The sequence below is a fragment of the Squalius cephalus genome (assembly GCF_949319135.1).
Source record: "Squalius cephalus genome assembly, chromosome: 22".
NCBI classification, from domain to species: domain Eukaryota; kingdom Metazoa; phylum Chordata; class Actinopteri; order Cypriniformes; family Leuciscidae; genus Squalius; species Squalius cephalus.
The window spans coordinates 31,181,107-31,194,498 of record NC_137143.1 but is presented as its reverse complement, the minus strand read 5'-3'; the positions used below and the strand labels follow the sequence as shown (position 1 = coordinate 31,194,498).

General features: G+C 38.7%; 2 protein-coding genes across 5 annotated transcripts in view; both read right to left on the bottom strand.

Moving 5' to 3' along the window:
- Positions 1-1,222: 1,222 nt before the first annotated feature.
- LOC307150139 (claudin-34-like) lies at positions 1,223-2,025 on the bottom strand (the record flags this gene model as incomplete). Its single annotated transcript, XM_079856994.1, has 1 exon — positions 1,223-2,025. The coding sequence occupies exon 1, from the start codon at positions 1,949-1,951 to the stop codon at positions 1,223-1,225; it is 729 nt and encodes a 242-aa protein (XP_079713120.1). The 5' UTR covers positions 1,952-2,025.
- Positions 2,026-3,144: 1,119 nt separating this feature from the next.
- The window catches only part of shroom2b (shroom family member 2b), a 34,613-nt gene continuing 24,365 nt past the window's right edge, over positions 3,145-13,392 (bottom strand). For all 4 annotated transcript variants that reach the window (XM_079857463.1, XM_079857465.1, XM_079857466.1 and 1 more), the window contains 6 exons: positions 13,052-13,131; positions 10,229-10,786; positions 8,868-9,365; positions 7,765-7,930; positions 7,222-7,494; positions 3,145-4,717 (listed from right to left, as the gene is read on the bottom strand). In XM_079857463.1, the coding sequence (XP_079713589.1) occupies positions 4,445-4,717; positions 7,222-7,494; positions 7,765-7,930; positions 8,868-9,365; positions 10,229-10,786; positions 13,052-13,131 (1,848 nt within the window). In that variant the 3' untranslated portion in view covers positions 3,145-4,444. The remainder of the gene's footprint in view (positions 4,718-7,221; positions 7,495-7,764; positions 7,931-8,867; positions 9,366-10,228; positions 10,787-13,051; positions 13,132-13,392) is intronic.

Here is a 13,392-nt window from a genome sequence, read left to right as displayed (position 1 = left end):
CATTTTGGATGATCAGTCATTTTGTTCTGTTAAATTAATTTAAGACTGAGGTATTACTTATTGGACCAAAAACCTGTTCACAGAATCTCTTAGAATAGAATTTTCATAAAAGGATGTGTTGTAACTTCATCTTCTACAGTTAAAGACCGGAGTGCTATATTAGACAGCAACTTGTCTTTCAAAAATTATATTTCATACGTTAAAAAACAAACAATATGTATTGTGAGTGCTATACAAAATAAATGTGAACTGAATAACTGAGAGATCTCTCAAACTGGGAAAAGTACATAAAAAGTATTTTTACTACTTCACATGTGTAACATCAATTATTCCATACTTAAATGTAATTTAAAAAATATTCCTGTAGCTCAAACAGCTTGCCGTCAGCAACTCAAATAGTGTTTTGAACAATGACAGACCCTTTAAACAATTCAAATACATTACACAGAAATGTCTTCTTAATAGGATACATGATGGCACATCCATTTTTGAATCCCTCAGTGCATTACCATGTTAAATCCATTGTTCTTCAGATGGAACCTCCATTTTTTGGATTTTTTATTTTATTTGTTATTTACCTTTAAATTACTAGATTTGATCAATAAATAATAAATAAATAGTAATTTAAGCAAATTACTCACATTCTTTCAACTTAAATTCAAAATAACACAATTTCAAGCATAACCCTTTTAATTCAGCTTAAAATATCTTACATTACGGTAAGTGTCTTTGCCGACTCGCTCTTGTGGAAAACAAATAATATAACATGATATTTCATGACTCTTGCCACTAGATGGAGCAAATGAGCTGTTTCCACTGGGTCCTAAAGTCAGTTTTACTTCAGTATGCATTCAGATACACATAAACATTATTAAAAAAAATTTTTGGCAAACTTTTAGCATTTTTTAGTTTGAATTTTGAGCAATTTTAGATTTTTATATGTGTACTGAAGCATCCCTCGCATTACATTCATTCCTAAGCGGGTCAAATTGACCCACGATTGAAGGATTTGTTACTTTTTTTAAATTTTAACCACAAAACTCCTCGAATCCATTTGTGTGTGTGTGTGTGTGTGTGTGGTGTGTGTGTGTGTGTGTGTGTGTGTGTGTGTATTGGTGGTTCAATTGCGACAAAAGTCCTAGGGTCTTGAAACACTCAAAATTTAACATAAATAATAATAATAATAATTTTCGGTTCAAAATGACCCAAAGAAAAGGATGAGTTAGCTGTTATTCTGCGTTTGGAAAGCTGGATTGTCAATTCCCTGGCGGTTCACACGGGTCCCCGAGGATCCTTCTCCAGGCCACGAGGGCCTCACTTTGGGCTCCAGCACGACCGGGACCCTGTACGACAGAAACACCACCCCGCTGCAGACCAACAGGGTGGATGCAAACATCCCCACGATGATCCCGGGTCCGATGTACTGCTTCACAGGAGCGGGAGGCATGAGGAACTCTGCTGGGAATATTATAGTCTGATTGTTTACGACTGAATGGAGATTCCAGCACACGGGAACGAGCGCAGCAGCTCCGGTGAGGATGAACAGAAACCCGCCGGTGTAAAACGCCAGTCTGATGGCTTTAAACTTGTTCAGTCCGAAGTAAATATTCCTGAGGCCGTAAACGACGCTCGCGTTTCCAATGAGCCCAAGAATCAGAGCCACTAGCAGGAGCACCTGAGCCGATGCGATCTCTGGTGGCGTGAACGACTCCACCAAACCAATCCTCTGACAGAACATGATCTGATTGTTGGATAAGATCAGAGTATGACTATAAAAACACACTCTCCAAATACCCACCCATGCCAGACCGGAAGTGATGACTGACAGGTCAGACACTTCCCAAACGCGCCACTCCACCAGCCCGAGGGTCACTATGATGAGAATCCAGCCGACCGTCCCGAGCCAGAAAGCCACGAACTGGGCATGAGCCGTGTGGACGAGATAAGCCATACTTTAGACTTCAGATTCAGTCTCCTTAACGTGACAAACATCCATCCTGAAGAGCCTCGTCTTCTCTGAAACCGCTGATGGCTCTTAATGGAGTTCACAGCGACTCAGAGCAGGAGTGGTGTGGGTTTAACTAACCAATGTCTCCAAGTAACCTGGCAAACAAACCTCACATCCCTCTGAGACAGAGAGAGACAGACAGAGATCTAGTTTAGATAATTAAACTTCCTGTTGCTTTGTTTCAGAAAACAAACAGAGAAATGTAATACTTCAGTTAAAGGCCATATGGTATTGTGTTTCTAAATGCATAGACACTGCATAACACAAATAAAAGAGTAATAATTAATAAACCTATATATATATATATATATGTATGTGTGTGTGTATATACAGTATGCATATACTGTATACACACACACATATTTATGTGTTATGCAGACATACACACATATACTGTACACACACACATACATATACACACACATATACATATATATATATATATATATATATATATATATATATATATATATATATATATATATATATATATATATATGAAGAGTTCAGATGCAAAAGCCTCTAAGTGCCATCTGAAATTTTCCTCTAGAATGATCATTTTTATCAAGCTTGTATATTTAAGTTCAGTTATTTCACTTAAATGGCAATGAAAACTACCTATTAATTGTCATTTAAGTGAAATTACTGAACTTAAATATATGAGCTTGATAAAAATGATCATTCTAGAAGAAAATTTCAGATGGCACTTAGAGGCTTTTGCATCTGAACTCTTCATATATATATATATATATATATATATATATATATATATATATATATATAGGTTTTTTATTATTTATTACTCTTTTGTCAAAACAAAATAGTAAATAGTAGTTAACGATGATAAGCCTGGTGTTCATTTAATGAATTATTACTACCGGTCAGACGTCAGAAGTCTCTTCTGCTCACCAAGGCTGCATTTATTTGATCGAAAATACAGTAAAAACAGTGAAATATTATTACAATTAAAAATGGTTGTTTTCTATTTTAATCCATGTTAGAATGTAATTTATTCCTGTGATCAAAGCTGAATTTTCAGCATCATTACTCCAGTCTTCAGTGTCACATGATCCTTCAGAAATCACTCTAATATGATGATCTGATGATCAAGAAACACTTCTGATTATTAACAATCTTGAAAACAGTTGCTCATATTTTTAATAAAACCATGAAACATTTTGTCAAGATTCTTTGATGAATAGAAAGTTCAAAAGAACAGCTTTTATATGAAACAGAAATCGTTTGTAACATTATAAATGTCTTTACTGTCACTTTTTACTGATTTTAAAACATGGTTCTGAATCTGTGTCAAGATGTTTGTGGATATTTTAAAATATATTTTCAATCAATACACATAAAATCAAATTAAAGTTTCAAATAAATTATAATGAAAACTGATCGTATTACCATATCAGCACATGTTCCCCTGATCCATGAATCTTTACTTCTTCTTCATGGACGCTCGGCGTTGGACTGGAAACGGTGTAAAACTCCACTTCCTTTAGCTCAGAAATCCAGTGTAAACAAGCCTGTGAATATGTTTCTGTGAATGATTGACCACGGCGCACCAATCATAAAATCAAAACCAATGAGGAATTTGAAATCATTTGCATCATATTGGAAAACACAGCGACTCATAAAATCATAAAGTGTGGGTGAGGCTTCAGAATGAGTAATAAAACATTAAACAACTTATTAGTAAGACACTGTAAATTCAATAAAAACTACTGTGAATATGTTTGTGAATAAAACCAAATGGCAAGTGTGATATAAACCAAATCTGTCCATACAAGAACTTAACAGCAAATTTGCAGTATATAAATATTTCTATTTTTATTCCAAATGTATTTCAGCAGAAGTGCACTGAAAGCGCATCTATGATCGGTGTATCACCAGCCTGCAATAAAAGATCCTTCCGGTTCACAGTGAGATTGGAAAGCAGGGATATGGGCCACACATCAAGAGTTTACATACGAGATGAGATATTCTGAAGCTCCATTCCTACCAATCATGCTTATTTCATTCAGTAAAAAAACAAACAAACAGGAAAGTTCAAAACATTTACACTGAAATGGGTGCGGATCTAGTTGAGAACAAGCAGATCTAACGTGGTAGAAACCTTTCTGTTAATAGCACCATTAGCATTCAGTAGCAAAATTGATTAGTTAAACGTAAATACAGGTACAAAAACCTTAATATGGACTAAAAGAGATACTTTTAGACAGCATATCCCTGAAAACGTGAGTGGATATTCAACGCATGAATTCACCATTGCTAAACAAAACTGGAATCGTTTAGAAGTTCAAAGCATTTCTATGACTATCAGAATGATTTTGAACATAATTAAATCTATCCAATGCACACAAACAGATCTGAAATCTGCTTAGAGATGCTCAATCTCCTGTCTCGAGTCTTGCTGAACCCGTCTCGATCGGGTCAGTATAGAAGTCTCTGGTCCAGCGGCAGACTGTCCTTCAGACATTTGAGCTGCTCTTCCCCCAGTTTGATCTTATCTTCCAGTTTGCGCTGCTCAATAATGAGCGCTGACTTCATTTTGACGAAGTGCCGGTAGTCTGCCAGACGCTCCTCGCTGAGGTGACTGGCCAGAATCTCATAAACCAGACGTTCTCTTCGGTCCAAGTTCTCCTTCAGCTCTTTGGCATCTTCGTGCTGGCGAATCAGCAGTTTGCGTTTCTCGGTCAAAGTGTGCTGAAAGTAAAACACGTGAGTTTTTATTGTACAAAGCATTCTTAAAATGTGTTTTTTTCTCTCTCTCTGGTAGAACTAATGTTAAAATGCCCCAATTAAGCTATTTTGAAGTTCCTAATTTTTTTTTGTTTTTTTGTAGAGGTGTCCTTAAAATAGGTTTACATGCATCTAAGGTCCAAAAACACTTTGTCTCATAATATACAGTGCTACTGAAGCCCTGAACCGCAACGTAAAGAAATAAATCATTATTCGACTTTATTCTCGACACATTTCGACTTTATTCTCGACACATTTCCACTTTATTCTCGAAACATTTCCACTTTATTCTCGAAACATTTCCACTTTATTCTCGACACATTTCGACTTTATTCTCGACATATTTCGACTTTATTCTCGACATATTTCGACTTTATTCTCGACACATTTCGACTTTATTCTCGACATATTTCGACTTTATTCTCGAAACATTTCCACTTTATTCTCGACACATTTCGACTTTATTCTCGACATATTTCGACTTTATTCTCGACACATTTCGACTTTATTCTCGACATATTTCGACTTTATTCTCGAAACATTTCCACTTTATTCTCGACACATTTCGACTTTATTCTCGACATATTTCGACTTTATTCTCGAAACATTTCCACTTTATTCTCGACACATTTCCACTTTATTCTCGACATATTTCGACTTTATTCTCGACACATTTCGACTTTATTCTCGACATATTTCGACTTTATTCTCGACATATTTCGACTTTATTCTCGAAACATTTCCACTTTATTCTCGACATATTTCCACTTTATTCTCGACATATTTCGACTTTATTCTCGACACATTTCGACTTTATTCTCGACATATTTCGACTTTATTCTCGACACATTTCGACTTTATTCTCGACATATTTCGACTTTATTCTCGACACATTTCGACTTTATTCTCGACATATTTCGACTTTATTCTCGACACATTTCGACTTTATTCTCGACATATTTCGACTTTATTCTCGACACATTTCGACTTTATTCTCGACATATTTCGACTTTATTCTCGACACATTTCGACTTTATTCTCGACATATTTCGACTTTATTCTCGACACATTTCGACTTTATTCTCGACACATTTCGACTTTATTCTCGACATATTTCGACTTTATTCTCGACATATTTCGACTTTATTCTCGACACATTTCGACTTTATTCTCGACACATTTCGACTTTATTCTCGACATATTTCCACTTTATTCTCGACACATTTCCACTTTATTCTCGACATATTTCCACTTTATTCTCGACACATTTCGACTTTATTCTCGACACATTTCGACTTTATTCTCGACATATTTCCACTTTATTCTCGACACATTTCGACTTTATTCTCGACATATTTCCACTTTATTCTCGACACATTTCGACTTTATTCTCAACATATTTCGACTTTATTCTCGACATATTTCCACTTTATTCTCGACACATTTCCACTTTATTCTCGACACATTTCCACTTTATTCTCGACACATTTCCACTTTATTCTCGACATATTTCCACTTTATTCTCGACACATTTCGACTTTATTCTCGACACATTTCCACTTTATTCTCGACATATTTCCACTTTATTCTCGACACATTTCCACTTTATTCTCGACATATTTCCACTTTATTCTCGACACATTTCCACTTTATTCTCGACACATTTCCACTTTATTCTCGACACATTTCCACTTTATTCTCGAAATATTTCGACTTTATTCTCGAAATATTTCGACTTTATTCTCGAAATATTTCGACTTTAATCTCAAAATTTTTCTTTTCTTTTTTATGTTGCGGTTCAGGGCTTCCGTACATTGCACATCACTTCTTTTCTCACAGTGTCTGAAACGGTTAGATCAAGGATTCAGTCTCTCTAAACCCGCCTTTCCGAGAGCCTGCTCTGCTCTGATTGGTCAGACGGCCCAGTCTGTTGTGATTGGTCAACCAAATGCTTATTAGCAAATCTGAATTTCAGCTCTTTCGGCTTCCTCAGCACTTGATACACAGTGATAGATCAGTTTGACCGTATCATCAAAGTGGATTTGCTTTGGCAGAAGAAAACAGTGTCTTCTCGACATGAACAACACGAACCAACCTCTTCCAGTCTCAGATACAACTACAGTGATTGAGGGCGGGGCAAAGCAGACGCTGTTCAGCCAATGAAGATCACAGGCTGGCATTATGCAAATTAGCAGGAAGTGAGACTGGAATTACTGACGACTCGTTTCAGAATCGTTCTTTCGTTTGGGAGACAAAAACTCCATTTATTGTCCACTTTGTCATTGTAACTTTTCAGCCTTTTACATTCACAAACAACTATATTACACACTACATGAAAGGTCGAAAAAAACACTTTAAATTAGGACTAGTTCAGTCAACTTTGGACTCATAGATCAAGTTTATTCCATCATATTAAATGCTGAGACTTTAATCTCACGTTCTTTGACAGAACTACAGAAAACTGTTACCTTCTCGTCCGCTGACGTTCCCTCCTCCAGGTTATCGAGAGCGTTTTCCACGCGAGCCAGTCGGCCGGACAGAGACAGCAGGAGACTGACCACTTTATCCAGGTCTCCCACGAACATGCGAAACTTCTCCAGCTCGTTGGGTTTGCAGATGGTCTGAACAGTGGCTTCAACGTCCTCTCCCAGAGCGTTATTATCCTGAACGTCCTCCTGAAGACTCTCACGCGCCTCTCGCAGAACCTGCAGCTTCTTACTTAAGCTGTCAATCAACTCTTGCTGCAGAGACACAGACATTACAGAGAAATCAACCAATCATTTAATCGTCAATGGTCATATTTTACAGATTCACTCCTTCAAAAATGAAGACATAATGCAATTAATGTCAAGGTACATGAGCTTAAGTTTATTTGTATAGCGCATTCACACACATAATGTGACTTATCTGTGTTTTTTCTCTCTCAACAATGCAATTTTGACTCGTTGCTACCAGTACAGCACAACAGGAGTAAAAACCAAGCAACAAAATAATGAATATAACCCTTGTACCTTCTTGTTGGACAGGTCATAATCAAGTTCGTCCTCTGAATCCTGTTCCTCCATGTGCTCCTGCATGTCCTTCATCTTTATGAGGAGCTCTGCTTTCGGTGCGGATGTGCTGTAATATGACGAACTGCTCACCAACGACGCTGTCGAAGACAAACTGTCCTCCACCCTGCAGAAATCAAACATTCATGGGTCACTCGAAAGAAAAAAATCTGTGAAAAATCACCAGGTAAATGAAGTTTAATAGTTCTCAAACGTAACAGATTTAGAGTCAAGTTTGTACTTGATATACTTGTGTGTTCATTTGATAATTGAAAATATTGTGTGTGTCAGTAGAGGGCAGTGGTGTACAGGTTTTCACTCTAACTGATCTAATGCTTCATGACTCCAATTAGTAAAAGAACAAACACTGTTATTCCAGTTGAACAGCTGATGGCCAAAACATTTACGTATTGCAGCTAATGACGAACAAATGAGAAATGACAAAACAGGAATGTCTCATTTTGCTCCAAAAATTCCCACAAACCTGTGAAGAACATCATCTGGCTCATATTTCACCCCAAAACACAAAAAAGAGAAAGAAATAAGAAATTACATTTTTATTTAAAAATTAACCTTAGGACTATTACGTCTATTTTTCTTAGGACTATTTTTTTTTAGCAATTTTTATGACCATTTACCCTTCAGAAAATGCTCATTACCATAATACAAATATGCTAAATAATGAAATTTACATAGCATGAAGAAATTATGTATTATTTAAATCAGCACAAAATGTATTGTATTGAGAATCACTTATATAATGGGTATATAATGAGAATCATCAATCAGAATTACAAAAAAGTAAAGCGTTTAGATGCATCACAGTAATGATGAGATTTTGCATTTCAGTATTCGAGGAAAAATTTACCAAACTGTCATGAAAAAGTCCCAATTATACAATTCTTAAATTGTACTAAAATAGTTTTAATTGATTCAGAATCTAAATAATATTTTCTCTTGATTTTCAGGTGAAATGTGACCATGTTTTTGTGTACCTTTTGTGTGCCAAATGCATAAATGTAAATGTAAATGTGCCATTCGCATCTCTATCTCAGACGGTGTACCTCTGCGCTGTGTTTTTGGGAGACGTCTGTTTGTTGATGGCTTTCCTCCTCTGCTGCACTCCCTCCAGGAGCTGCTCCCCCTGTGGGAATATTCCCTCCATCAGATCCATTGTAGTCTTCATTTTACTCTGATCCAAGATGTCCACCAGACTCTTGTCCTTCCCCATGATATCTCTGGCCAGCTCCTCTCGTTTCAGGTCCTCCTCTGAATGCTCGGTCAAACCGTTGCTTGTCGGCTCTGTGTTGTCTAGTACCGTCTGATGTTCTGTGTTTTTGATGGGATCTGGATGGGCGTAGGCAATAAACAGCGACTTGGATTTCTCTGGAGAATCTAGTTTTTTTAGCTGGCCAGTTTTCGGCACCTCAGAGCTTCCAGATGATTCACCATGTTGCACATAGTTTCTGTTTTCTCTCTCTGAACCGTTTTCTGCACAGACAATCTGAATGGGGACCTTCCGCCCAGCAGTGTTTGGCTCTGATGTTTCCTCCGTCTTACTCCTGCAATAGGGAACAAATTCATCAGGAGTTAAAAACGTGACTAGGCAAATTTTAGCAGTGAAACTGACCCTAAATGGCAGATTCATAATCCTGACAACAGTCTACTATCCTATCAGTATCTAAAGCCCTATTCAGACTGGACTAGTTTAACATGGAGAGCTGGTGTAAAGTAATGATTACCAGAGCTTCTCTGTGATTTTAGTCCCGTCCGAATGTGCATCTCAGTGATCATCACGGACAATGTCAGTATAAATTACGGCGACTTTTACCTTCAGTAAAAAGGTCTGGAAAAATTCCCTCAGGTGATACTAATCCTGTGCGAATAGACCCGCTGTAAATATGTACGTAAATATTTAGTCATTTCGTGTTTAAAAGTAGTTTTGCGCAGTTTTTCAAGTATGGAGACGCTTGAAAAAGCATCAGTTGTGTTCTAGACGCTGGGACGAGTCTGTGGCAAAACTCAAGTGTTTAACACACACCATTCAGATCAGAAAGAAGATCGACAGCACTTGTTAGAGGCACGAAACATCTTTTAGCGTTAGATAAGTGCCTATTACCAACACAATCCAATCTGAAGTTAATTAATACATCATTCGACCAGACATAACTGTTTTACATATATAAATATAGGTTATATGTGTTTGCGCACGTGATATTAGGACGCAACGTAATACACACATGACGACAGGAGTGACGGCGATGTGTAAATCGAGTTACTCTCTCACTTCTGCTGGTTTTACTGAGATATTGTATCCCGTGAGAATTGGCCATTAATATTACAGACGTCCTGTGGTAAAATGACATTAATCCATCTACCCTTGTAAAGTTAATCCCGTCCGAATAGGGCTGAATACTTTAGTTACCTGCATGGATCCTTTTTCTGCACAGTTGCAGGCGGCTCATCTGTGAGCTTCTGTGGACAGAACTGAGGAGAAGGAGAACGCGAGCGTGTTCTGCTGGCTGAGGTTACCGGCAGATCAGTGTTCTGCTTGGGAGAGGAACGGCCTAAAAGACGTGGCGTATGAGATAGCGTTCCCTCGGTGTCTGATCTCTGGTCCTCCTCTGGTGCAGGAGTCCGGTGTATGTCTCTCTCCAGATGTTCTGGTGAAGTAATCAGTCTTTGGGGCTCTTGAGTTGGCTCAGGAGAAGAGGTCTGAACCCTAAATTCCTGGGAAGCTCTGGAAGGGAACATGGCATCCGGGTGTGTGGGTTGGGCAGACCTCTGCGGTTCAGAACCTTTGTTTTTAGGAAGCCGTTGCTTTGACATGGGAACCTGGAGATGATTTGAAGAGAGAGTTGCCGGCTGCCTGGTGTCAGGTTTGGGTCTCTGGTTAGAGGCAAGAGGCACAGCAACGCTTTCCAGAACGTTCTGTGTAATGGGCTCGGAGATGTTGAGTGGACTGTGCTCCCTTCCGGATACTCTGTAAAATAGAAATTATGATAAAACTATGCACACTATGCACACAGTCAGACAATGAACACATAGGGCCCTATTTTAACGATCTGAAACGCAAGTATCAAACGCGAAATGCAAGTAACTTTGTGGGCGGATCTCGGATAAATGACTCTTGCGCTCGACGCAAATCTAAAATGTGTTGGTCTGAAGTCGCTTCATTACTCATAGGTGTGGTTTGGGCGTAACGTGAAATAAACCAATCAGAGCCTCATCTCACATTCCCTTTAAGAGCAGGCGCGCTTGTTCCATGGCGGATTGCTATTATAACGGCGGATTTGCCAGGAGCGGTTCACAGCCGAGGAGACCGACGTTCTCGTCAGGGCCGTAAAACACAGAGAAGTGACATTGGGGATGGAGAAACACACACAGATTAGCTTCAGTTAAACAGGCGTATGATAATTTGGGTAAATGTGTAAGCTAGATTTATGCCTATTTGTTCACATCTTCATGGACACCACAATGATTTCGTGTGCTAATATTTTTCCTTGTAATAATGTAGCCTATGATTTGCAAAAATGTGAACTGCTGCTTCTGTGTAGATGAGAGAAGCAAAGTGTGTGTGTGTTGTGCACAAGCTACATTATGGCCAAGCATGCGCCCTTAAAACAGCATCTGAATAACGCTCCACTGACTTTAGACGAGGTTTCTCCTGGTCAGTGGTGGAATTGTTTTCTGAAACTGCAAAATAGCACCAGGGAACGTTTGCGCCGGAACACGCCTCCTCTTTTCGCTGAACCGCCCCCGGGAGCGCAAGTTCATTCCCTAATTTACCGACGTGCGTCTGTGGAGGGAAAAGTCCGCTGTGCGCGGGTGCAAAATAGGAATGATACATGCGTTGGTGTACAAAGTCAATTGCACTGGGTGCAAGATAGGGCCCATTCAGTCAAGGCGAGCCACACTCCAATCCAGAAGGGGGCGCGTGCGGTAATGCAACACTGTTCGCTAACAGCCATTATAGGAAAAAGAGCAGAAGAAGAAGAAACTATCTTTCCACCAACACAAAACTAGAGTTCAGATGACACACAATAGCTTGCCAGAAGCCTATACGCTGAGTTTCGATTAATTTCTGTGACGCGCTCCACAAACTTCACTGAAAAGAAACCGGGACAGCAGAAATCTTTATTTTACAAAAGTATACACAAATAAAAGACCCTTTACAGTTTAATGATGTCTTCCTCTTATCTGTATGACCATAAATGACAGAGTTTGTGAAGTTGTTTCCACTGTTATAATGAGACAAAATTGTTTGGCGTTGTGCCAATTTGTGTCATGGGAGTCTCACTACAGTCCAGTTCTGAAATATGCATGTCCTGGAAATGGGAAGCCTTTGGTGCCGCTTCACTCGCTGTCTCTTCGTGGAGAGGTGAAGTAGGCAGATGTAGACATTTCTTGAAAAAACGTACTATTGAACTTTGTGCATCTGCCATTGTCAGAAAATGACATTGTAGGCTACACACAACACGGTAATCAAACCAATAAGTTTGAAAACAGCCGTTGCATTTTACCGTGCAGCACTGGTACACAAATCAACAATTCCTTAATTTTTTATTTTAACCCTTGTGTGGTGTTCATATTTTTGTTATTCAGCCAGTGTTTGTGGATCTGGTGGACCCGCTGCATTTTGGGGTTTTTAATTCAACATAATCAAACAATTTATGTTAAAATACTCAACAGATGTTTACTTCATCCCAATTACAAGCAATATAAACAGCATATATGGTTCATATTTTCCCTTTACCTTTGTTAAATCACATTTAAGAATTGCAACCTTCCCGCGAATGGCAGAGTAGAAACACAACTCAGTTTTGCACTCATACTCTCGCACACTTAAACACAATCTCTCTCTCACATGCACGCACACACTCACTCACGCACACACACACACACACACTCTTGGATATGTGGTTTACGGGGGCTCTCCTCCATAGGCATAATGGTTTTCTAATGTACAAACTGTATAATCTATCCCCCTACACTAACCCTACCCCTAAACCTACCCATCACACAAAACTTTTGGCATTTTTTGAATTTCAAAAAACACCAATTTGTATGTTTTTTTAAGCCATTTGGTTTATGAGGACGCAGATCGAACCGGGACCCCAAAACCAAGGTACATACCGAACCGTGACTTCTGTGTACAGTTCCACCCCTTATATGTACATTATCAGATCAATGAAATTATAGGCCCTTACTTGTATCTGAACACCTAGACAAGACAGGAATTCCTAACCTGGTGATACGGGTCTCCTGTTGGCCATTGGCTTCAGGCTGAGATTCCACAGGAGACTTTCTGGGTGGCAGAGGGATTTTCTGAAAGGAATGTGGATCCGTTAACACAGATGCCAAAGATTCTTCTACCTGAAGGACAGACTGGCCTTGCTTAAAGATCATGTTATCAAACTTTATCCACTGTGCCAGCAGCAAACCCATTGCAACTATTACCAAACAATGCATTGTGTATCTAATGAAATGTGGAGAATATTGAATTCTAAATCTTTTGAAGGTGATGTCTGAGCCATACCTGTCAACCCTCCCGTTTTTCCCCGGATTCTCCCGTATTTTACCTTGCTA